The sequence below is a fragment of the Polypterus senegalus genome, chromosome 4 (genome assembly GCF_016835505.1).
Source record: "Polypterus senegalus isolate Bchr_013 chromosome 4, ASM1683550v1, whole genome shotgun sequence".
Lineage (NCBI taxonomy): Eukaryota > Metazoa > Chordata > Cladistia > Polypteriformes > Polypteridae > Polypterus > Polypterus senegalus.
This window is the reverse complement of record NC_053157.1, coordinates 100091150-100118239: the sequence shown is the minus strand read 5'-3', so window position 1 is coordinate 100118239 and position 27090 is coordinate 100091150. Positions and strand designations below refer to the sequence as shown.

At 41.3% G+C, this 27090-nt stretch overlaps 1 protein-coding gene across 1 annotated transcript in view; it reads left to right on the top strand.

Annotated features, from left to right (window-relative positions):
• dctn6 (dynactin subunit 6) overlaps positions 1-27090 on the top strand; it is a 167677-nt gene that overhangs the window by 36391 nt on the left and 104196 nt on the right. Inside the window, exons 2-5 of the mRNA XM_039751097.1 lie at positions 513-577; positions 1921-2026; positions 2132-2220; positions 16498-16545. Coding sequence (XP_039607031.1) covers positions 513-577; positions 1921-2026; positions 2132-2220; positions 16498-16545 — 308 coding nt within the window. The remainder of the gene's footprint in view (positions 1-512; positions 578-1920; positions 2027-2131; positions 2221-16497; positions 16546-27090) is intronic.

Sequence of the window (27090 nt, the reverse complement as noted above, 5' to 3'; positions counted from 1 at the left end):
AATTGTCAACTGTGGGACCTTATATAGACAGGTGTGTGCCTTTCCAAATCATGTCCAATCAACTGAATTTACCACAGGTGGACTCCAATTAAGCTGCAGAAACATCTCAAGGATGATCAGGGGAAACAGTATGCACCTGAGCTCAATTTTTAGCTTCATGGCAAAGGCTGTGAATACTTATGTCCATTGTGGAATAAGGCTGTAACATAACAAAATGTGGAAAAAGTGATGCGCTGTGAATACCTTCCGGATGCACTGTATGCTTGCATATACTGTAGTAGTGCCCTCAGGTTGGATAAATACAGGATATCTCAGGATAATAAGAAGATAATATGAAAATAACACCGCTGCTAGCGGAGCTCCGCTTCAGACGTCCATCTCTTGCAACGGACGAGACCAACTATCTGTTGTTGTAGTATGTAATATTAAACATTTTATCTTAAAGCTTTGTTGTGAAAACACACTGTTTTCTTTGGTCACTCATAATATTAACATCTGTTTTTCTTATACAGTGTTAAAATTGCACCTGGGGCTGTAGTTTGTGTGGAAAGTGAAATAAGAGGTGAAGTGACCATAGGTAAGTAAAGGAGGAAAAAAAACCATCAATGCTCTTTTTGTGTAATCTTTCAGTTTGTACAAATAATTTAGTAAATGTAATTTAAAGTTCATGCAGCAGCATAGCTGGTATAAATGTAAGCCAATGACCAGTTAACATTCTGTATGTTTCTTTATTTTTTTACATTTTTTTTGTCGTTTGTCTGGAAAAAAAAAAGTTTTTTGGAAAGGTTTGTTTACTTAAGCATGAACTTTCATACAATTCAATTACACTTTAGAAATGATTAGTAGACTTATGCTAGTGACACATTACATTACTTCTGTTTGGAGGTAATGTCATACTTCACAGCTGCAGTTGCTGATCTTGTTGCCTGAGGATGTGGGATTACAAATTTGTCACCTTTGGGATGACTTTCCAGCACCATTTCACATTTCTAAAGTATAGCAAGTTCACCCTTTTTTTCTGACGGCCAGTAAATGTACTTACTATCTGACGTAGCCAGTGCTGAAGTAATGCCTTCAGCTGTCTAAGATTATGTAAATGAAGACTGAGACTGAAAATTGCTAGAAAAGTTGTGTAATATGACAGGGCCTGTAGTAGTTAATTGTCAGGAAGCTGAATTTCTTTTTTTTTTTTCTTTTTTTGTGAAATCAATATTCACGGTACATTGTAGGTTTTCATGAGGATCAGATTTTAAAGTGTAGTTTGCATTTGTTACATATAAAAATTGAACACGTGGGGAAAGTTTCACACTTACTGTGAAAACAAGAATTTTTTTTAAATCATAATTGTTGAGTAGTTTTGTTGTCCTTCAAACCATTCACTCAATCTAGTTAATCCAACTGGCTCTTTGTAATCCTAAAAACTGTGTTTGGTCTTAATAGAGGACAAAATGCTGCATTTTTCAATGTTAATTTTAGCAAGTAAATTGGACATTATTTCTCTTAAATATTTTAATACCCTAAACTCTGAAAAGGCTATATTTTGCCATTACGTTAATACATTATTTAAACAGCAAGCAAGTTGTATTTGTTTACTTTTATATATGCTGTATAGTCTCTCATTTTCAACTCAAAACTCTTGAACTGGATTCCATGAGTTGTCAAAAGAAAAACACTGAGCGATTATATTTATACTTAATGTTCAAAATATTAGTTTTGATGTAAAAACGTATAATCTAGGCCAATATACCTCCAAGCCCTCTCTGGACGTTTAATTTAGAATATGAAATGTGGCAGCTCAAAGTTAATTTTCATTTATCTTGATATTGATATTATAAAGCATGTTTTGGAAATGAATTATAAATAAGTAATTGGAATTTTAAAATATTTGCTTTATAATATGAATTCAAAATCATATTATAGGACCCAGAACAGTTGTACATCCTAAAGCGCGAATTCTTGCTGAAGCAGGGCCAATAATTATTGGAGAAGGCAACTTGATTGAGGAGCAAGCAGTTATCATTAACAGGCAAGTGTGTTATTATTTAAAATAATTACCTATTAAGATACTCTTCCTGAAAATATTTTGCTGTTTTTTTTATCATGTCTTAATTTAATCTGATTATTTTTACAGCTATCCTGAAAATATTACCCCAGATACTGAAGACATCCTTCCTAAAACTATGACTATAGGAACTAATAATGTTTTTGAAGTTGGATGCGGTATCCTTTTGGATTTAAAAAAAGAAAAAAGTTTCTCATAATTACATCTTTTTAAAATGCTGAAGTACTCATGGACTTAGTCCTTTTTTCCATGAGCTTTGGTGTTCTATTGTTTTTCTTTTTTTATAGCATATGTGTACCAAATTCCTTTGTGGATTTAGGTGTTTAAAATATTGTGTAAGGGATGACAGGTTTTTTAACATGTCCTCTAAAGGAGAGATAATAAGATATAATCACATTGAAGTAATATGATATAAGTTTATTTAGTGTATTAGTCTTGGAGTGTTCGTGCTGATTGTCCTCTCATAGTCTCCACTTTAAAATTCTATTCCCCTGTATTGTGTTCCCTGAAATAACCATGAGTGGCAACCATATGAAATATTTCATTAAAATTTGTGCTAAATAATTAAGATAACTAGAATGTACAGGAACCCAGTTGCCTTCTTGTACACCTCCTTTGTATGACGTATTTTAGATTTTTAAAAGCTGTAATTTTATTTGGTGATTTTAATATCCATGTTGATATCAACTGCTCTTTTACAGATGAATTTATCTCAACTTTGGTTTGTTTTGACTTGACACAGCATGTGGATTTTCCCACTCATACTAAGGGTTGTATTCTTGACTTGCTTTGTTCAAATGGCTTGAATAATGTCTCTGTCTCAGGTTCACTCTCTGGTATTTCTGATCACAAGCTTATTGAATATAACTTTAACATTATTACAAATACATCTGTCAAGGAAAAGTCTGTCTCCTATCGCAGCATTAGGTCTGTTAATTCTGATTTGTTTGTTGCTTCCCTTCTGTCTTCGTCTCTTTCTGAATTGCATAGTCTTCCCTCTCCTGAAAACATGGTTTCCCTTTATAACAGCTGTGTTTCCCAACTGTTAGATAACTTTGCTCCCTTAACACTAGAATTACCAGAGCCTACGAAAAAACTCGTAATTCCGTCCCACCTTAAACTGCTTCTTAAATCCCTTCACACCTCTCCGCCAGCGTCCTTTGTTCTCTAAATGTGCTGATAAAGAGAAGCTCGGAGCAGCCGGCTATTCCATCCCCCACCAATTTAGAACGTGCACGAACTTCTCTCAGCTCATGCCTTGATTGAGTATCTGGGAGTGAAGTGGAGTTTTAGAGTGGAAATAATAGATCATTGTTTGGAACACACGCATTTCATGTCTGTTCCGTTTCTACAGTAATCTGTGTCAACACATTGTTAAAACAGAAACTTTTTTATATTCTAGTAGTAGATGACAAAATGTAGGCATAAACTATATAATGTATGAAGCCTGAAGTCCAAATAGCAAAGAAACATTTTCACAAGAATAACACAATTGCACTTTTATTCAAACATATAACTGCAGAAAGAAAAAGCCGCCTTAACATGCGACATTGGCACCAGTTTACTATAACTGACTCCGTGGTTCAATAGATAAAGCCCCCGCTTGGGAATCAAGGGTCACGGGTTCGATCCTGCGCCTCCCTTTTGAGAAGTAAACTGTTCTTAGTCTTACTGTTTTAGAATAAAACATACATTTGATTTCAGTCTGTAACAGCCGTGCAATTTATGATCTTTGTAAAGGTTAGCTTTTTTTTTTATTCACTTTTCACTCTCTCAGTCGCTCAGAATCAATCCATACAACCCCATCTGACACGGCTGTTTTCACTAAAGACGCGCTTATAGCTCTGCAGTGTACCACGATGCATACTAACGCCCCGGTTCTGACACACAAACGCTGGCTAAGCTGCCTTCTTCAGATCTCACCGTCACTTGCTTTTCTTTTATTCAGTTTTATTGAGTGTTCCTGCCAGTCCCCGCATGTTGCTGTATGCTTTTTCTTTTGCACCCAGGACATGCAGAAGAAAGAATGGTAAAGACCAACTTCGCGCTATATGCAATCATCAGACACTCCCCATCTGCCCGTGTCGCTCAAACACAGGAACATATATTGGTGTAAAGTATAACAAAAGTGCACTTTTATTCAAGTGCACTTTTTCCATCGCCTTTTCCTGTAAGAAGCAGTGTACACACTTCTCTCTATGCTGTGGTTTCTATTACACACCTGAAAGAAAGACAATATATGTGAAAATATAATCGCACTAATGCAATATTATTTGAAAACGAACAGCGCCAGATCGGTGTGAATTTATGCAGGAACTGGAAATTCTCTGATGCGGACCTTCCCCAGGGAAGAAAGTACAGTGTCAGGTGCTCATTCAGTGTAATAGAAACCATAGCACAGAGAGGTGTGTACACGGCAACAAGTACACGGTCGTAAATGTAGGAAGGACGGTCCTTGGGTGTGTGGGAACTGTTAATATTTGAATGTGATGATTTTATATAGCACGGAATGAAAATCTGCACTTCTTAGCATTGCACCATGCAAGATGTCGATCAATCGCCTACTGTATCTTGCTTTCTTTTTCTTCGGTTATACAGGTAGTTTTGAATAAAAGTGCACTTGTTTTGTTTGCGAAATGAAGTGTCGTGCACTTTTCGTGGCATTACACGTGTATTTTTGAGCATGCCCGCTTGAGCAGTATAAAAGTATTGAAAAGTATAACAAAACAACGGGCAGATGGGGAGTGTCTGATGATTGCATATAGCGCCAACTTACTGCTCTTTACTATTCTCTCCTCTGGAGTACAAAAGAAACAGAATACAGACGCGCTTATAGCTCTGTGCTGTACCACGATGCATACTAACGCCCCACCCGGTTCTGACACACAGACGCTGGCGAAGCTGTCTTCTTCGTATCTCACCGCACTTGATTTTCTTTTTATTCAGTTTTATTGAGTGTTCCTGCCAGTCCCCGCATGTTGCTGTATGCTGGATATGTTCATATGTATTGTCTCTTTCTTTCAGGTGTGTAATAGAAACCACAGCATAGAGAGAAGTGTGTACACTGCTTCTTACAGGAAAAGGCGATGGAAAAAGTGCACTTGAATAAAAGTGCACTTTTGTTATACTTTTACACCAATATATGTTCCTGTGTTTGAACGACACGGGCAGATGGGGAGTGTCTGATGATTGCATATAGCCGGTTACTGGTCTTTACCATTCTTTCTTCTGCATGTCCTGGGTGCAAAAGAAAAGCATACAGCAACATGCGGGACTGGCAGGAACACTCAATAAAACTGAATAAAAAGAAAAGCAAGTGACGGTGAGATACTAAGAAGGCAGCTTCGCCAGCGCTTGTGTGTCAGAACCGGGCGTTAGTATGCATCGTGGTACACTGCAGAGCTATAGCGCCTTTAGTGAAAACAGCCGTGTCAGATGGGGTTGTATGGATTGATTCTGAACGCGACTGAGAGAGTGAAAAGTGAATAAAAAAAAAGCTAACCTTTACAAAGATCATAAATTGCACCGCTGTTACAGACTGAAATCAAATGTATGTTTTATTCTAAAACAGTAAGACTAAGAACAGTTTACTTCTCAAAAGGGAGGGCGAGGATCGAACCCGTGACCCTTGATTCCAAGCGGGGCTGTATCTATTGAACCACAGAGTCAGTTATAGTAAACTGGTGTCAATGTCGCATGTTAAGGCGGCTTTTTCTTTCTGCAGTTATATGTTTGAATAAAAGTGCAATTGTGTTATTCTTGTGAAAATGTTTCTTTGCTATTTGGACTTCAGGCTTCATACATTATATAGTTTATGCCTACATTTTGTCATCTACTACTAGAATATAAAAAAGTTTCTGTTTTAACAATGTGTTGACACAGATTACTGTAGAAACGGAACAGACATGAAATGCGTGTGTTCCAAACAACGATCTATTATTTCACTCTAAAACTCCACTTCACTCCCAGATACTCAATCAAGGCATGAGCTGAGAGAAGTTCGTGCACGTTCTAAATTGGTGGGGGGATGGAATAGCCGGCTTCTCTTTATCAGCACATTTAGAAGACAAAGGCGCTGGAGAGGTGTGAAGGGATTTAAGAAGCAGTTTAAGGTGGGACGGAATTACGAGTTTTTTCGTAGGCTCTGGTAATTCTAGTGTTAAGGACTAGGCATGATCCAGCCTCCTGCTCCTGTCCCTGGTACACCAATGAGCTCAGAGCTATGAAAGCCACTAGCCGGCATCTTGAACGGCTTTATAAGAAAACAGGCCTCATAGTTCATTCACAGCTTTACACTGAGCACATGCTTAAATATAGGGATGCCCTTAACACTGCTTGCTCCAACTATTCTTCCTCTCTCCTAAATGGTGCTAAGACTAGGCCTAGAACTCTTTTTAGAACTGTTAATAAACTCCTCCAACCCCCTCCTCTAGCATGCTCCAATACAGCTGAACAGTGACAGGCTTTCTTACATTTCTTTAATGCCAAAAATTATCAAATCTATCACAGTTTCCCCTCCACACCTCAATCACTAACTCATTCTGATCTGCCATCTCCATCATCAATACTCACTTGTTTCTTGCCTGTTCACTCTCTTGCCATCTTTGAACTTATTAATAAGTCTAATTCCTCCTCCTGCTTGCTTAATCCTGCCCCCACTTCTCTGCTTAAGACATGCTCATCCATAATTAGTATTCCTGTTGCCTCATTGGTAAATGCATGTTTCATTTCAGGTTCTGTCCCTATTGCCCTCAAAACTGCTGCAGTTACCCCAGTCCTTAAAAAATCAGACCTGGATCCTTCCTTTCTCTCCAGTTACAGGCCTATCTCTAATCTCAATTTGTTTGGCTAAGGTGATGGAATGCGTGGTTGCTACACAACTCCAAGCTTTTTTTTCTAGATAATACTCTATGAGCCTTTTCAGTCTGGCTTTTGTACATAGCACAGCACTGAGACAGCTCTTCTAAGAGTAGTCAGTAATCTTCTCCCATCTGTAGATTGCAGTTTCCTTAATATTGTCCACCTCCTTGACTTAAGTGCAGCATTTGACACTGTTGTTAATCATGAAATCCTCCTGTCACATCTCTCTGCTGTTGGCATATCTGGCTTAGCCCTTCAATGGCTCACATCATATCTTTCTAATAGGCAACAGTTTGTCACACTCGGCCAATATAAATCCTCCACCTCACCTGTGTCGCATGGTGTCCCTCAGTATTCAGTCCTTGGGCCATTACTTTTTCTACTTTATATCCTTCCTTTGGGTCAGATTATTCACAGACATGGCCTTAAATTCCACTGTTATGCAGATGATATACAGTTATATGTTAGTACAGACTCCCCTACAGATTCACCTCCCAGCACACTCACTGACTGTATCAATGATCTTAAGCTATGGATGGAAAATAACTTTCTCAAACTTAATATTTCTGTTGATGGTACACTTGTCAAACCTGCTCCTGTTGTCAAAAATCTTGGTGTTTTTTTTTTTGATTCATCACTTAACTTTGAGCTACACATTAGGTCTCTTTCTAAAGTTTCATTCTATCATCTCCGTAACATTGCCTGCCGTCCATTTCTGTCCTTTAATGATGCTCAAACTCTGGTTCATTGTTTCATAATGTCTCATATTGATTACTGTAATTCCCTCTTCATTGGCCTCCCTGCAAAATCTATATAGAAGCTACAGTATATTCCAAATTCCACAGCTAGAGTCCTCACCCACACAAAGCTTTTTGCTCACATCTCCCCTGTTCTCTCCCAGCTTCACTGATTACCTCTTCCATCAAGGATTAAATTCAATATTCAGCTTCTCACCTTCAAAGCCCTAAATAACCGTGCCCCCCTCTACCTTACTCAGTTACTAGCTCCTTACACTCCTTGTCGCTCTCTCAGGTCCTCGAGCAGTAATCTCCTTACTGTCCCAGGCACCAGACCCTCCACCCTGGGAGGCAGGTCCTTCAGTGCTATAGCCCATCAACTTTGGAACGGTCTTCCTCAGTCTTTCCGAGATTGCTTCTCTTTCTGCAGTTTCAAATCTCAACTGAAAACTTTCCACTTCTACGAACTTATGTCATCTGTGTAATTTTTTTTTTTTTTTACTCTGTATGTAAAGTGACCTTGGGTTTGTGAAAGGTGCTCAATAAATGTAACTTATTATCATTGTTATTATATTTAATCTAAGTAGTACATCTCTTTCTACAATTTCCAAATCAATCAGTGCATCCTTAGTAGTCCCTTTTACTGCTACTGTTATCTTCTTCCTCACATGTGAAGACCTCAGAACGATGCAAGTTTAGAGAATCACCTGTTTCACGGTCTATATTTTTTAAATTTCCTTTAAATATTCCTGTGGCACTTTGCCTCCTCCTTGACTTTTCTTTTACTGCTAAAATACTGAAAGAATCTCTTTGGGTCATCTTTCCTCTCTAACTGCCTTTTAGCCTCCCTAATATCATTCTTAATGGCTGCTGTGACACCCCATGTAGTGGCAAGGTTGGCACCAGACTACATAGTTGGGTGTCTTGTAGTTTGGGACTGGCCAGGATCCGAATCGAGTGTGGGTAACATGGATGCACAGACACAAAAGGGTGGTATTTCAAAATAATAGTGAGTTATATTTTTAGATGCACAAAAAAAAAAACACAAAAAGCAATGTCCCGTTCAAAAATAGTGAAAAATATTTGCAGTTCTTCTTACCAGTCCCAAAATGAAAATAATAACTAAAATTTGTATATACATAAATCTGTAGTCTTCCTAAATAAAGAAAAACAGTCAGGAAGAAACTACACAAAATAAAGTTCAATAAAACAAAATTTACAAAAAGAGAAAAAAATAGTATATCATATATATAATTCACTAAGGACACGCACGACAGTGTGCGCAAGTAAGACAGAGCCACGCCCACCAACTCATAGAGCCCCGCCCGCCAAATTTTTAAGACCATGGGATATGCTCGACAGAGCCCCGCCCACCAACTCTAACCCTCCTACGGCGTCATGGGATACGCACGACAGAGCCCCACCCGCCAATTCTAACTCTCCTCCCACGTCCACCCTCAAAACCGGTCCCACCCACACGCACCCGACACGGCATTTCTCACCAAGCATCAGCAGTACGCCTAAATCGCTCAGTCCAATCCAACAGCAACTGTATGAAAGCTTTTCGAGGAAAACCTTAGGCAGGATTTCCCTGACATGTCACACCAATGTTGCAGCGATTTTCGTCTGAGAAGATGGCGAACCGCCTGCCAAAAGGGACATTTGCATCTGTCCCATAGGCAATTCCTGTGGACAGATTTCCACACTCAATATGAATTGCAATCCTATGGTTTACCCACTTTTATTCCCTTACGGAGACATTGGCTGGCACAAAGATTTACAGCATGTTCCAGATAAAAGAACCGCCAAGCAAAGAAGGCTTACTCAATGCCAATTTTACGCGTACAGATTAGCAATGAGGAATACATTTTAGTATTTCGCACTCCAGCGACAAACTATTCCAACAGTACATCGTAGATGCATATGTTAAAACGGAGGGTGCGCGACTCAACTATCTCAAATTTGCGCGTGGAGCAATACAAAGAACTGTCAGTGCACTGAAAATAAAAACGTACGTTTAGGCAAAATGATCATATTACCGTCCTCATTTCCAGGAAGTCCAAGATACATGCAACAAAACTAACAGGATGCCATGGCCATAGTACGTAAATACGGACAGCCTCATTTATTTATCACTTTCACATGTAATCCTGCTTGGCCAGAACTTCTACATGCACTGTTAGATATCCAAAGACCGGAGCGCAGACCTGATATCCTACATGCTGTTTACTCTTCACAATAATTCTAACAACCAGTCTTCAGCCACTGTCAGTTGTACGTGGCTTTTTCTAGGGTTAGATCTTTCGACTCATTATCTGTCGTCACCACCAAAACACCTATTCACACTTGCGTCTTTCAAGAAGTATTTATTTCTTCTTGATTTCTGAATTCCTTTCTCACCGTTTTCCGTTCCTATTCTTACACCGCCGTATGCTACGGTGGGCTTCAGCTAGTATACAAAAAAAAGACAAGAAGTCCAAGGAAATCCCAACCTATAATGTGCCTCCACCAAACAATGCAACAACTTGGAGATCTATACTTATATACAAAAGAATTTACATACAAATAATGCACAAGAAACTACACTTGGTGTACTGTAAAAACCGCTATACCAACCTCACATTCCATCTGTCTGAGTCCAAAGATTATCCCTACAGGGAGGAAGTGCCTCTTATACCTGGGATCAAAACTTCCAGCCAATCTTGCAACACACCACTCTCTTCCACTTATAGCGGCAGACACAGATGCATTCTGTGTATGTGCTATGCTCAGTTTTTTCAAGCCCTATAATAAAAATCGCCACAGCCGTGCAAGCAACCAAGCACGCACAAGTACGAGTGCACCTCAATGCACTCCACCAGACAAACTGATGCCTCCTCCAGAAGTAAGTGACTTTTTTTGGGACTTTGTCTTGGGATTCCCTTTGCAAAACAAATCCATGCGTGTCTAACATTAGTAAATGCTCCTCATTTTTAATTTGGATCACAGCAGGGGTTATAGAGACACTCACCTTTTTGATGGGCAAACACGGGGCATCCACCGGGCCTGAAATAGACGTGCACCCACCCTATCGCCAGCGCTGCACCTCACGACCTGCCGGAGTCAAAGTTAAAAATTCTTCCGGAAACGCCCCCCCCACGCTTCGTCAATTTAAACATGTAAGCACTTTAACATTTTTTTTTCCTATGTGTAAGTTGTCTTTACGCTACTCTTAGATCTTTTTATTTTTAAGTGGTAATGCCTGACAAATTGCCATAATTGCCCTTATGTTCTCTAAGATTCACATTGAAGTTATTTGTCTTATACACCATATACAATTGCTTTACCTTTGCATCTTCATTTTTAACTCATTAACCCACTGTGAAGTTTTTTTTAAAAATTTCTACTAATTCAAACTTTAGGTATGTACCTGCCCTGCATTACATGTAAAACGTTTATAAACCTGCTCTGCTGCTCCTTGACTGTCTCCACACTTAAAAACTTATCCCAGTCTGTCCTCTTAAGACTTTGCCACATCTGCTCAAAATTTCCCCTACTGAAGTTAAACTTAAAAGTTTTAATCGTTGCATCTGCACACTTCCAAAACACTGAGAATTCAACTCGCTTGTTTCATTTTTGATAATTCTTCATTAAGGCAGGCTATTTTTAACGTGTTACTCATTTCACTTTGACATATAAACATTAGATTATAGTTTAAATTGCTGTACATTTTTATTTTTACACTATCATTTGTTTTTTCATATACAGTTCTAAACTTGCCTGTCTTAGACTCCCTGCCCCCAACCATACCCTAGTTTAACACTAGAATCCCTGGAGCCTACAAAAGACATTATAATGCTGGGCCACCTTAATTTCCTTCACACCTCTTCATCAGCATCTTTGTTTTGCAAATGTGTAAAGTGCAAGCAGCCTGCTATAACACCGCTTTCCGCCACCACACAGCTGAAGTTCCCCCAGCTCAAGTCTGTTTATTTGGGTGTGAGGTGTCTGAAATTTTATCAGGTCAGGTTGGGGAGCATTCAGTGGTAGAGGGTAAATAATATATCTTCACACATTATACATACACTTCAGGTCAGCATTTTATCTTACTATAGCAGAATACCCGCGCTTCGCAGCGGAGAAGTAGTGTGTTAAAGAAGGTATGAAAAAGAAAAGGAAAAATTAAAAAAATAATGTAACATGATTGTTAATGTAATTGTTTTGTCATTGATATGAGTGTTGTTCCCATATCTATATCTATGCAGCGGAGAAGTAGTGTGTTAAAGAAGGAAAGAGAAACAAAAGGAAACATTTTGAAAATAACATAACATGATTGTCAATGTAATTGTTTTGTCACTGTTATGATTGTCGCTGTGATATATAAAATATATATATATATATATATATAGCAAAATAACTGTACTTCGCAGAAGATGTCGTGTGTTAAAGAAGTTATGAAAAAGAAAAGGAAACATTTGAAAAATAATGTAACATGATTGTGAAAGTAATTGTTTTGTGTATTTGGCGGCAGCGCCACAAAGTTGTTTTCGCCTAGCTGCATTAGAAAATGTACCACCACATCTGACATGCCTCCTTTTTACTGTTTTCTCACAGCTTGGATTGCTGCTGTCATAATGGTTTTGAGTCTACATTTTATATATATATATATATATATATATACACACACACACACACATATCTTCATATCTATATAAATATATACATATGTATATACATTAGATATCTACATATACACATATATATATACATATCTATCTACATCATACATACACACACATACATACATACACACACACAAATTATATATGTGTGTGTGTATGTATGTATATATATATATATATATATATATATATATATATATATATACACACATACATACAAACATACACACAGGTATATATATGTGTATATATATGTATGTGTGTGTATAGCTTTGGTCACTGAGTGCAAGGGAAAAATAATAAAATATAGTCTATTAGTTATTAAACAGTAAAACATTAACGTTTTAAGAAGTACAGGTACATTGAGCACTACTCGAGTGGTTGCGGGTAAACTACACTACGGTATAACAGAACAGGTGAGTAGTACTGACAGCAGCTAAAATGTATATGGATCATCTCTCGGTAGTTGATCCCTTTTGAAAGGCGCTACACGACGGCTGTGGTATAGAAATTACATTTTCTATGTGAACGCTCAAATTTCTGCCTCTGGTAATGTGCCTTAACGTATTACCAGTAATTAAAGAAAAATTGTTTTGTGTCCTCTGCAGTGTTAAGAGAGAAAGGCTTTGGTTTGGGATAAAATGAAAAAAGGTGTAAAGAAAGGAAAGTTGCATTTTTCTTTTATATAGTATAGAGAGATGTGTTCGGTGATGTTATGATCGCCTTTTGGGGACAGTCGCGGTGGGTCTTGTGTAGACTGGTGAGACGTCTCTGCCATTAATCGGCTGTGACGGCACTGTCAGTCCTTCACTCGTGTGCGTGTCTTCATAATCCGAGCTGAGGACCTCATAATCGTATACATGCAAAAGAAAGTGTGAATCGCCTTAATATTATTTTGCCGTGGTGTAGAAAAGGGGTCCCGTGTTTGCACTTCTCTGGGCTATAGCTCAGGGGGAGGATGAAAAAAATTAAAAGTGCTCACTTTGATTTAAGGCAGAAGCGCAGTCAGCGTCTCAAATCCCGGCACAGCTATGCTGCGCCGGCTGCTCGACTTTGCTGGGAAGGAGACCCCAGTTTTGTACACACGCTCCACAAATGAGACACACGGGTTTACCAGCAATGTCAGTAAACATATACTCAGCCCCCATCGGTTTTTAAAGGCTCTATGTTCAGAATCACCTTTTCTCTTTGGCATCGTGTGGGCTAGCTTGGCAATAACTTGTAGCATCATAAGCTAGACTTGATTAACGTGGTAAGTGTTCAGCAAGGCAGCTGAAGCGCTGGATTATGGGATCTGTAGTTTATTGTGTTACCAGCGCTTCATATCCCCGGGCCATTAATAACAATAATACAGTATATAAAATGATCTCGCGGGCCGGATATAATTACACGCCGGGCCGGATGTGGCCCGTGGGCCTTGAGTTTGACTCATATGGACTAAATAGAACTTGAAAAGAAATATTTTTTGGAATGTGATCGCGCAAGTCAGATCTAGTTGACACGCACTACAGTACATTGAGCCCGCGTGCTATTGTGGTTTTGCTTGTGTGCTTCAGTAAGTTACCGTCCCCTCGCTCTTACTTTTTTACCGTTCATCTAATGAATACACTGAGTATGGCTTTACCAAAACAATCATTGATCGTGAATAAAGTATCCATTATTCGTGAAGCTTCAGTAGGTGATCTGTTTTTCTGCGTTAACCGCATGCGTTTTCATACATCTCAAACTAAGGGGATGCGAGGTTAAAAGAAATCGAGAAGCGCGCGTACATACTTAGTGAATCCCCTCTCGGGAATAGAACCTCGGACGTGGGCGCTACAGGTGAATGCTCAACTATCGCACCACGGCGTGTGGTTTATCTATTTGAGCGTAGCAGTGTAATTCGGTTTTTGTTCAGCACTCTTTGGAACTGTTGCTTTTTGTCTGCGCACTGCGTCAGTTCACGTGAGCCGCTGAATATGGTTTTATATGTCACTCGCTCGCTTCTAATTGTTTCGCTGCCTTCTTAATTATATAATGCATGTTTTCTAAAGCGCGTTTTGTAGCTCTTCCTGGCTTTCTACGTAATGCGTGATTACGTGAGAGGCGTGATGATGTCATATGAAACTCCGCCCCTCCAGCTGAACTCCATTACAGTAAATGGAGAAAAATAGCTTCTAGTTATGACCATTATGCGTAGAATTTCGAAATGAAACCTGACCAACTTTTGTAAGTAAGCTGTAAGGAATGAGCCTGCCAAATTTCAGCCTTCTACCCACACGGGAAGTTGGAGAATTAGTGATCAGTCAGTCAGTGAGGGCTTTGCCTTTTATTAGTATAGATAACGTTAAAATAGTTTCTGTTTTAGTTATGTGTTCAACATTTCTTGCCTCACATTTCCTGCCATTCTGCATTTGCATAGATCGTTGTAGACATGTAACACACATGAAATGTATGTATTCCAAATAACAATATATTATTTATCCTATACAATTCCAGGCACTTCACACCCAGATAAACATTCTTGAGCTGGGAGAACTTCAGCTGTGTTGATGGGGGTTGGGATAGCAGGCTGCTTGTGCTAATTGACACATTTGCAAAACAAAGACACTAATAAGGAGCTGCAAAGGAATTTAAGGTGGCCTGGAATTCCAACTTTTTTCATAGGCTTCAGGGATTCTAGTGTTAAACAATCCTTGACTAACCTACTCATATGCTCCCAAGGTTCAGATTTAACCTGTTATGGTGGAACAGGTCACATCTGTTCCAGAACGAGTCACAATGCCCCATAAATGTATACCCTCCTACACTAGATTTGAGCCATGCATTTAGCCTTCTAATCTGATCCCTTAAGCTCCTGTAATATTTTCCTCTCAATTTCCTGCTGTTTGACCTTCTGTGAAGATAACTTTACTTTTTTCTGTCTGTTCTGCTAACTTTGCTCCTTACGTTAAAGCTCTTCACCCGTATAATTTGTATTCCTATGTATTAATGACTCCATGTTCTGTTGCCCTCTTAACTCCTGTACTTTTCTCACTGCTAAAAAATATTGTCAAGTAAAATCTTTTACACATTTTTTCGTTCTTACTAAGAAAAAATTGCTTCCTGAGTATGTGCTGATAGTTAATTTCTTACTGTCTTGTCTGCTCCTACAGCCGCTTGTCCCTGATCGGTGCCTTAATGCTAGCCACCTGCCTACATACCACGGAGCCCATCTCTTTTCATCTCTTTGAAGTTAGCTGCTCCCCTTTTTTCCCCCACTAACAAAACGATGTTTGTTATTTATAACTGTTCATTGTTATGACACTTGTTATTTACTTACAGAGATATTACTGCTTCCTACTGCTCTGCCTCCCAACGCTTTGAATACAAATAATAGTTTGGAATGCAAATACTGTAGCTTGTAATGCTCCCTCACTTTTACAAGAAACATTGAGTTTACTTTTAGTGCTTGTCTAAGGAGAGTGTGCAAGATTTTTTTTTTATTTTGTGTATTCATGTTTTTTCTCGAGGTGGCCCAAATTTCCTAGCATGTTCCAAAGACATCAAACAGAAATTAGAGACTCTGATTTGTTCTGGCATGAGTAAGTGTGTTTTTGTGCGAGTGTCCCTTTTGATTTTCTGGTTTTTCATCCACTACTGATTCCAGTCTTGGACCCGGCTCCCTGCATTCTCAGAGGATGATGAATGCCTGCCTATATACTAAATACAAAGCTTTTTTGTTTCAAGATATGAAGTATTTGTTTTTTAAAAATGTGAAATGGCCATATTGTGTCTCAAAGCATGGTGCTCTAATTTAGAAGATCTGGTAGTACGAAGTTGCAATTCATTTAGGTAAGTATCTCAGAATGCTTCATTGTCTAATATAGCAGATATTTTCATTAGATTAAATTATTGTCTACATGTATACAGTAAAAAATAGATGATAGTATTGTATGTTAATAGTGGAGAGTTTTTTATTCACTAAATTTTCATTTTACTCATGGATTGCAAATAAAGACCAGTGATGTTAAATAATCGCAGTGCTGTTAAATGATTTCACAGCAAAAGATCTAATACAGTGGTATTATTTCATTGCCATTTTATTATTTTAACAGTAGATGTACTGTAATACCATTCCAAGGTAATAGTATATTCTGGAGATTTCAACATTAAATTTTCAAAGCTGAAAATTATTCCCTTAATCAAGTTTATACAGTTACTCAAGCAATGAAGATTGGTGATAACAATGTAATTGAATCAAAAGGTAAGCAGGATAATGCCATGCTAACATTTGTGGATTTATTGTAAGACACACACAGTGTATTTGATCTGAGTATTTTTTAGTTTGTCAAAGCTTTTCCCCCTTTACATGTCAGGGATCTGGAGCAACCCAAAAAGGAGCTCGAAGCTTGAAACCACAGTCCTTTTTCTGCATCCCAAGCCCTTATTTATTAGCACTAGAATTACCAGAATCAACGAAAAAACTTGTAATTCCAGCCCACCTTAAATCACTTTGCACCTCTCCATCAGCGTCTTTTGTCTTCTAAATGTGTTGATAAGCAGCAAGTAGCCTGCTATACCATCCATGCTCCCCACCGCCTCAGAACGGGAAAGAAGTTCTCCCTGTTCCTGCCTTGATTGATTATCTGGGAGTAAGCTAACCAGAATTGTAAGGGGAAATAATTTGATGTGTGTTTTGTGTCTATATAACAATCTATTTAAACACGTCGTTAAAACAGAAACATTTTTCATGTTTTAGTGACTAATAGAATGTAGACATGAACTGTGAAGGCTGTTGGCCAAATATGAAATACACACTTCCGCAAAAGGTGTAAGTAAAATATGACAGCTTCCGTGGTGCTGTGGTTAGAACTGCTGACTTATAATCCAGAGGTTGTGAATTAGAATCTGGCAAATTTACCATTTAGAGTAGCGAGCTGCTCTTTTTGTTAATAGTATACAATAAAAAGATACATTTGGTTTGCGTCTAACAGCCAGTGTACATTTATAGTACAGTAATCCCTCGCTATATCGCGCTTCGACTTTCGCGGCTTCACTCTATCGCGGATTTTAAATGTAAGCACATCTAAATATATATCACGGACTTTTCGCTGGTTCGCCGCTTTCTGCGGACAATGGGTCTTTTAATTTATGGTGCATGCTTCCTCAGTTTGATTGCCCAGTTGATTTCATACAAGGGACGCTATTGGCGGATGGCTTAGAAGCTACCCAATCAGAGCATGTATTACATATTAACTAAAACTCCTCAATGCTAAAAGATATGCTTCGCGTGGCGCTTTGTTTTGTTTGCTTCTCTCTGTCTCTCTGCCTGACGGAGGGGGTGTGAGCAGAGGGGGCTGTTTACACAGTGGCTGTTTGCCTAGAAGATAGGCCGCTCCTCTACAAAATGCCGCTTTATCGCGGTGCTTCTGTATACTTAAAAGTACGTATTGATTTTTTGATTGTTTGCTTTTTCTTAGCGAAGGCTCTCTGACATTATCTGCTCTTCACGGTGCTCCTTTGAAGATAAGATATGTTTGCATTCTTTTAATTGTGAGAAAGAACTGCCATCTCTGTCTTGTAATGAAGCACAGTTTAAACGTTTGACTGAAGGGTGTTATTTCATGTCTAGAGGGCTCTAATAATGTTAACAGTGTGGGAGAGTTTATAAGGGCTTAAAATATATAAAAATAACCATACAAACATATGGTTTCTACTTCACGGAAATTCATTTATCGCGGCAGAGTCTGGAACGGATTAACCGCGATAAACGAGGGTTGACTGTACTTGTAAAAATTGTTTTTTTTTTTTTCTTCACTTTTACTCTCTCAACCCCCATGCACCCTCCAGGATTCTGCTAAGGGTGTAGAGCTGGTCCACTGTTCCGCAACCTGGACGAAAACCACACTGTTCCTCCTGAATCTGAGGTTCGACTATCCGACAGACTCTCTTCTCCAGAACCCCTGAATAGACTTTTCCAGGGAGGCTGAACAGTGTGATCCCTCTGTAGTTGGAACACACCCTCCGGTCCCCCTTTTTAAAGAGGGAGAACCACCACCCCGGTCTGCCAATCCAGGGGCACTGTCCCCGATGTCCATCCGATGTTGCAGAGATGTGTCAACCTAGACAGTCCTACAACATCCAGAGCCTTGAGGAATTCCGGGCGTATCTCATCCACCCCCGGGGCCCTGCCACCAAGGAGTTTTTTGACCACCTCGGTGACATCAGCCCCTGAGATGGGGGAGCCCACCTCCGAATCCCTAAGCTCTGCTTCCTCATTGGAAGGCATGTTAGTGGGATTGAGGAGGTCTTCGAAGTACCCCCCACCGACCCACAACGTCCCGAGTCGAGGTCAGCAGTGCACCATCAGCACCATATACAGTGTTGACATTGCACTGCTTTCCCCTTCTGAGACGCAAGATGGTGGACCAGAATCTCCTCGAAGCCGTCCGAAAGTCGTTTTCCATGGCTTCCCCAAACTCCTCCCATGCTTGAGTCTTTGCCTCATCAACCACCGAAGCCGCATTCTGCTTGGCCTGTCGGCACCTATTTGCTGCCTCCAGAGTCCCACAGGACAAAAGGGTCCGGTAGGACTCATTCTTCAGCTTGATGGCATCCCTCTCCGCCAGTGTCCACCAACAGGTTCGGGGACTGCCGCCACGACAGACACCAACCACCTTACGGCCACAGTTCCGGTCAGCCTCAACAATAGAGGCACAGAACATGGCCCATTCGGACTCAATGTCCCCCACCTCCCTCGGGACATGGTTGAAGTTCTGCCGGAGGTGGGAGTTGAAGTTACTTCTGACAGAGGACTCTGCCAGACGTTCCCAGCAAACCTTCACAACACATTTGGGCCTACTGGGCCTGACCAGCATCCTCCCCCAGCATCAAAGCCATCTCACCACCAGGGGGTGATCAGTTGACAGCTGCGCCCCTCTCTTCACTCGAGTGTCCAAGACATGTGGCCGCAAGTCCGACAACACAATCACAAAGTCGATCATCGAACTGAGGCCTAAGGTGTCCTGGTGCCAAGTGCACATATGAACCCCCCTACGCTTGAACATGGTGTTCGTTATGGACAATCCGTGTCGAGCACAGAAGTCCAATAATAACAACAACAATAACCCCTCTTCGAACCGCCACCTTATCGTGGTGGAGGAGTTTGTGTGTCCCAATGATCCTAGGAGCTCCGTTGTCCAGGGCTTTATGCCCCTGGTAGGGCCACCCAAGGCAAACTGGTCCTAGGTGAGGGATGAGACAAAGAGTTGTTCAAAAGACCTTCTATGATGAATAAAAAATTTGGACGGCGTTTTCCCTCACCCGGACGCGGGTCACCAGGGTCCCCCTCTGGAGCCAGGCCTGAAGGTGGAGCTTGATGGCAAGCGCCTGGTGTCCGGGCCTGCACCCATTGCCTGCCGAAGAGGCAACGTGGGTCCCCCTTCCCATGGGCTCACCATCTATGGGAGGGGCCAAGGAGGTCAGGTGCAGTGTGAGTTTGGGTGGTGGCCGAAGGCGGAGACTTTGGCGGTCCGATCCTCGGCTAAGGAAGCTGGCTCTTGGGACAAGGTCAAGAGGTTACGGCTAGATATAGTCGGGCTCACATCAACGCACAGCTTGGACTCTGGAACCAATCTCCTTGAGAGGGGCTGGACTCTCTAACACTCTGGAGTTGCCACCGGTGAGAGGCGCCGAACGGGTGTGGGCATACTTATTGCCCCCCAACTTGGAGCCTGTACATTGGGGTTTACCCCGGTGTACGAGAGGGTAGCCTAACTGCGTCCTAACTGTTGTTTGTGCGTATGCGCCGAAGAGCAGTTTGGAGTATCCACCCTTTTTGGAGTCCCTGGAGGACTCCTTACGATTAACCTTACATTTTTATTTTTCCCATGATTTGTCATTGTACAGCATGTCCATTCTACATGAAAACACAAGATTCCTTTAAGTGCAGTCTTCTATGAGGATCTGCTAGTCTCCTGTAACATATTCAACTACAGGTGTCGGTCATAAAATTAGAATAGAAAAGTGAAGACTGATGTATTTCAAATGTTTATTTCTTTTAATTTTGATGATTATAACTGACAACTAATGAAAGTCCCAAATTCAGTATCTCGGAAAATTAGAATATCAATTAAGACCAATGCAAAAAAAGGATTTTTAGAAATGTTGGCTAACTGAAAGGTATGAACATGAAAACTATGAGCATGTACAGCACTCAATATTTAGTTGGGGCTCCTTTAGCCTGGATTACTGCAGCAATGCGGCGTGGCATGGAGTCGATCAGTCTGTGGCACTGCTCAGGTGTTATGAGAGCCCATGTTGCTCTGATAGTGGCCTCTTCAGCTCTTCTGAATTGTTGGGTCTGTTGTATTGCATCTTCCTCTTCACAATATCCCATAGATTTTCTATGGGGTTAAGGTCAGGCGAGTTGGCTGGCCAATCAAGAACAGGGATACCATGGTCCTTAAACCAGGTACTGGTAGCTTTGGCACTGTGTGCAGGAGCCAGGTCCTGTTGGAAAATTAAATCTGCATCTCCATAAAGTTCATCAGCAGCAGGAAGCATGAAGTGCTCTAAAACTTCCTGGTACACGGCAACGTTGAACTTGGACCTCAGAAAACACAATGGACCAACACCAGCAGATGACATGGCACCCCAAACCATCACTGACTGTGGAAACTTGACACTGGACCTCAAGCAAGTGGATTCTGTGCCTCTCCTCTCTTCCTCCAGACTCTGGGACCTTGATTTCCAAAGGAAATACAAAATTTACTTTCATCAGAGAACATAACTTTGGACCACTTAGCAGCAGTCCAGTCCTTTTTGTCTTTACCCCAGGTGAGACGCTTTTGGTGCTGTCTCTTGTTCAAGAGTGGCTTGACACAAGGAATGTGACAGCTGAAACCCATGTCTTGCATACGTCTAAGCACTGACTCCAGCTGCAGTTCACTCATTGTGAATCTCCCCCACAGTTTTGAATGGGGTTTGTTTCACAATCCTCTCCAGGGTGCGGTTATCCCTATTGCTTGTACACTTTTTTCTACCACATCTTGTCCTTCCCTTTGCCTCTCTATTAATGTGCTTGGACACAGAGCTCTGTGAACAGCCAGCCTCTTTAGCAATGACCTTTTGTGTCTTGCCCTCCTTGTGCAAGGTGTCAATGGTCGTCTTTTGGACAACTGTCAAGTCAGCAGTCTTCACCATGACTGTGTAGCCTACAGAACTAGACTCAAGAGATCATTTAAAGGCTTTTGCAGGTGTTTTGAGTTAATTAGCTGATCAGAGTGTGGCACCAGGTGTCTTCAATATTGAACCTTTTCACAATATTCTAATTTTCCGAGATACTGAATTTGGGACTTTAGTTGTCAGTTATAATCATCAAAATTAAAAGAAATAAACATTTGAAATACATCAGTCTGTGTGTAATGAATGAATCTCATATACAAGTTTCGGTTTTTGAATGGAATTACTGAAATGAATCAACTTTGTCATGATATTCTAATTTTATGACCAGCACCTGTACAACTAACATCCCAGATGCTAACATGAAGCTACCCGGGTTTAGCACAGTTAGAGCGGACAGAGACGCAAATACCTGTGGGAAGCAGAAAGGAGGAGGAGGAGTCACTCTCTATGTCAATACAAGGTGGTGCAACTCTGGACATGTAAACATTAAATTCTCCACTTGCTGCAGGGACATCGAACTGTTGGCCGTAAGTCTGCATCCCTATTACTTGCCCAGAGAGTTTGGACACGTTATTGTTTACATCCCTCCTCGGGCAGACGTGGAAATAGCAGGTGACATCATCCATTCCGCTGTTGCTAAGTTAAAAACACAGCACTCTGAGGCGCTCGTGCTAATTGCTGGAGACATCAACCATGTGACGCTGGACAAAACATTACCTGCCTTCTCCCAGTATGTGGATTGTAACACCCGGGGAAATAGGACTATCGACCTACTGTATACAAACGTTAAAGACGCATACAGCGCCACCCCTCTGCCTGTGCTTGGGAAAGCAGATCATAACCTGGTTCTGCTTCTGCCTCACCACAAACCAAGAGTGAGGGCGCTACCTACAACCATACGCTTATTTAGGAAGTGGACCCCTGAGGCAGCACAGCAGGCTCTGAGAGACTGCTTTGGAACTACAGACTAGGATATCCTGCAGGGGTCACATAGTGAGAACATTGAGGAGGATGTTGACTGCACTACTGACTAAGTCAACTTCTGTATGGACGTTGTAATTCCAGTAAGAACATTATGCTGCTATGCTAACAACAAACCATGGATAACAAGTGACATCAAGGGCATTTTGAACCAGAAGAAAAGGGCTTTTAACACTAGAATTACCAGAGCCTACGAAAAAACTCGTAAATCCGTCCCACCTTAAATCGCTTCTTAAAATCGTTCACCATCTCCATCAGCGTCTTTTGTCATCTAAATGTGCTGATAAAAATCAGGCTGCAAGCAGCCGGCTATTCCATCCCCCAACTGACTTAGAACGTGCACAAACTTCTCCCAGCTCATGCCTTGATTGATTTTCTGGGAGTGAAGTGGAGTTTTAAAGGCGGTGATTAGCATGAGCTCAAGTGCATGCACAAGGAACTCAGAGTACAACTCAGGACGGCAATGGATCAGTACAGGAGAAAGCTGGAGCAGAAGTTGCAGAATAACAGTATGAAGGAAGTGTGGGATGGGATGAAGATTATCACTGGCTGCAGCTTGAATCGGGGTGCCACCAATGAGAGAGACGAGAAGAGAGCAAACCAGATGAACAACTTCTTCAACAGGTTTGACCTCACTAACCCACTCTCACCTTGGAGTACAGTACCCTCCACCCATCCTTCTGCTGATATCAGCATAGGAGAGAGTTTCCCTCAACCCACAATTACAGCAGCCCAGGTAAGCAGAGAGCTGAGGAGACTTTGTGCCAGCAAAGCAGCTGGTCCAGAGGAAGTATCGCCACAACTGCTGAAGGCCTGTGCATTGGAGCTGGGGAGTCCTCTACAGCACATCTTCAACCTGAGCCTGGAACAGGGGAGAGTCCCGAGGCTTTGGAAAACCTCTTGCATCGCCCCATTCCTAGTGAACTGAACTGAACGACTTCTGGCCTGTTGCTCTGATGTCACATCTGATGAAGACCATGGAGCGGCTGCTGCTTCACCACCTGAGGCCACAGGTCTGCCACGCCCTCAACCCTCTGCAGTTCGCATACCAGGAGAAGGTGGGAGCGGAGGATGCCATCATCTATATGCTGCACTGATCCCTCTCCCACTTGGACAGAGGCAGTGGTGCTGTAAAAATTATGGTTCTGGACTTCTCTAGCGCCTTTAACACCATCCAACCTCTGCTCATTAGGGACAAGCTGACAGAGATGAGAGTAGATTTATACCTGGCAGCATGGATCATGGACTGTCTTACAGACAGACCTCAGTATGTGCGTTTCGGGAACTGCATGTCTGACATTGTGGTCAGCAACACAGGAGCTCCGCAGGGGACTGTACTCTCTCCAGTCCTGTTCAGCCTATATACATCGGACTTCCAATACAACTCGGAGTCCTGCAGACGACACTGCTATCATGGGCTGTATCAGGAGTGGGCAGGAGGAGGAGTATAGGAAACTAATCAAGGACTTTGTTAAATGGTCTGACTCAAATCACCTACAACTGAACACCAGCAAAACCAAGGAGTTGGTGGTGGATTTTAGGAGGACCAGGCCCCTCATGGACCCCATGCTCATCAGAGGTAATTGTGTGCAGAGGGTGCAGACCTATAAATACCTGGGAGTGCAGCTGGATGATAAATTGGACTGGACTGCCAATACTGATGCTCTGCGTAAGAAACTATACTTCCTTAGAAGGCTGGCATCATTCAACATCTGCAATAAGATGCTGCAGATATTCTATCAGACGGTTGTGGTGAGCGCCCTCTTCTACGCGGTGGTGTGCTGGGGAGGCAGCATGAAGAGGAATGCCTCACACCTGGACAAACTGGTGAGGAAGGCAGGCTTTATTGTAGGCACGGAGCTGGACAGTTTAACATCCCTGGCAGAGCGACGAGCACTGAGCAGGCTCCTTTCAATAATGGAAAATCCACTGAACAGGATCATCTCCAGACAGAGGAGCAGCTTCAGCGAATCACTGCTGTCCCTGTCCTGCTCCACTGATAACCTGAGGAGATCGTTCCTCCCTCACACTATGCGACTCTTCATTTCCATGGGGCGGTGGGGGGGCCTGGGTAAACGTTAATATTATGAAAAATTGTCTGTCTGTTATACCTTCATTGTTATCACTCTTTAATATTGTTCTTTATCAGTATGCTGCTGCTGGAGTATGTGAATTTCCCCTTGGGATTAATAAAGTATCTATCTATCTAACTAGCAAATTTTGTAGCCTACATACCTGTCTGTATCTTAGTTTAGCAGGTTCAGAAAATAAATGCAATGAAGGAAAACCTGGAATATCTGAACAAACAGTAGAACTTTATTTTTCCCTTTAGTTCCACTGTAATTAAATTTCTATGCCCATTGTTATCAGGCTTTTCAGAATTACTCGTAGGAACTACATTTAAACTCTGAATATAACAAGAATTTGTCCATTCCCAGAGAAAGACCTGAGAAGTAGCTATGAGGTGTCCTAAACCTGCAACCAACCAGATGTAGGAGTTCATATTTGAGAATGCTACTAAATAGCAGGAGAAGGTGGTTTGTAGTTTCCTTGGAAATCATGATTACATTTTGTAGTTTTCTGATACTACCGCTAAGGCTTCACCACAAAGATGATAATAGAGTATCTGCCATAGCTGGCAACAGAGAATAGAAGAGCAAAGACTGTGGAATTACACATATTGTGGTTCAAGAAACTACTTAATTCTTTAGTAGGGCAAATGTCCTGTACCCGGGAATACTAATAATATGCCAATAAAACTACATTGAGAAATTTCCAGAGGTGCAGTGGACATTTTTTTTTAAGTGATCCAGCAGGTGGTATAACAGTTTGGTTTTGCATAGAACCCACTCACAAAGTGTAACACAGATATGAAATATGAAAGCAAAAGCCATTAGGAAATTTCAAGCAACATTAGAAATTTGTGATGAGAACAAGTCTTGAAGCCCCTATGAGCTGATCCATCCCAGCCACCTAGATTTTCCACATTGACATTGTAGAATAGTGTGTCCATGGCTACGCAGCAAGAGGTCTTTTTTTAAATAAATAACTAAAGAGCCGGCTCCATGAGTGTGCATGTTTGCGCAGCTGTGGAAGGTTGGTGTAGTGATTGAGACGGAGCACACCTGCACGTAATGATGTGGTCTGTCTTGATTGCTCCAATAGCTTTCTGTGGTTAGCAATTGAGGTGCTGTGCCCACAAAGGCATATAAAGGAGAGCCGGTGTGAGAGAGAGAAAGACGGAATGAAGGAAAAGAAAAAGGTTTGAAAAAGAGTGAGAGTGGAGGTTAATGCTAGAGCGAAGGTCAGGAGCGAGTGGGAGAGAACCAAGGAGAAAGTGAAGAAGCAGGTGGACAGGAATGGAGCCCCAGGGGTCTAGCTTGTGGCCAGAGCTCAAGAGGGGGCTGAATGTTGCTCCTGTTGAGTACAGGAGCAGGATCAACCACAAATACTCCAGAGGACTCCCCCTGCAAGACCGGGGATTGGCAGCAGGAGTCGAAGGAATGGAGGCTCGACGGTACCCTATGGAACACCGCAGTAGGGACACAAGCAGGAATTGAGGGTTGTTTGCATCTATTGGATTATATCTCTCTATGCTGCAAGATCTGAACAGGATAAACCGGAGAGATGTTTGTTTTAAAGAAATTCCCCAGGGCTTTGAAATTTTAAAGGACAGGTGGTCGGTTCAAGAAGCTTCCAGAAGCATGAAGCGAACCTGCACTTTCACAGACATTCAGTTGAGATCTGAAGGTCCCTGCTGTCCAACACACAACATGGGGTAATTTATTCCATGTGTCTGTGGTTATTTAACTGAAGAAAAACTTTCTAACATTTCTGCAAAATCTGCTCTTAACAATTTTCCAAGAGTTTCCCTATGTTCTTGTTGCAGAATTTATTCTAAAGTAACAACTGGGTGGTATTGTGCTAATTGCTTTCATAATTTTAAACACTTCAGTCATGTCCCCTCATCTACTTTTTTATTTTCTTTTTTTTTTTAACTGAAAAGCGTCAGCTCCTTCAGTCTCACCTCATAGATTGTACCCCCTAGTCTTGGAATCAGCTATTCACTCTTTTCTGGACCTTGTCTCAATTTCCTGTGTCTTGTTTTGTAATTTGGAGGTGAAAACTGAACAAGTACTGCAGGTGAGGCTTCACTAGTGCACTGTTTAACTTAAGCATAAGCTCCCTTGAGTTATACTTCACCCATCACAATTTATAACCTAACATCCTGTAAACTTACTTGGTTGTTTCTGTACATCGACTGGCTATTAATAGTGATGAGTTCACTGTGAGTCCTGGATCCTTCTCATAAGGTGTGCTTTCAAGTTTCAGACCTCCAACTTGTGCATTCAGATTACTTCCAACATGTAATACTTTGCATTCAGTGCATTAAATTTCCTCTGCCACAAATTGCTCAAGCCTGTATGCTGTCCATGTCCCTTTGCAACAGTTTAGCTGATTCTAGATGATCTGCCCTTCCACCTAGTTTGGTGCTATCTGCAAATATTAGAATATTAGAACAATCTAGACGAGAACAGGCCATTCATCCCAACAAAGGTCACCAGTCCTCTCCACTTAAATCTTCTAAAAAACATTTAAGGCTACAGTAATCCCTCACTATATCGCGCTTCGACTTTCGCGG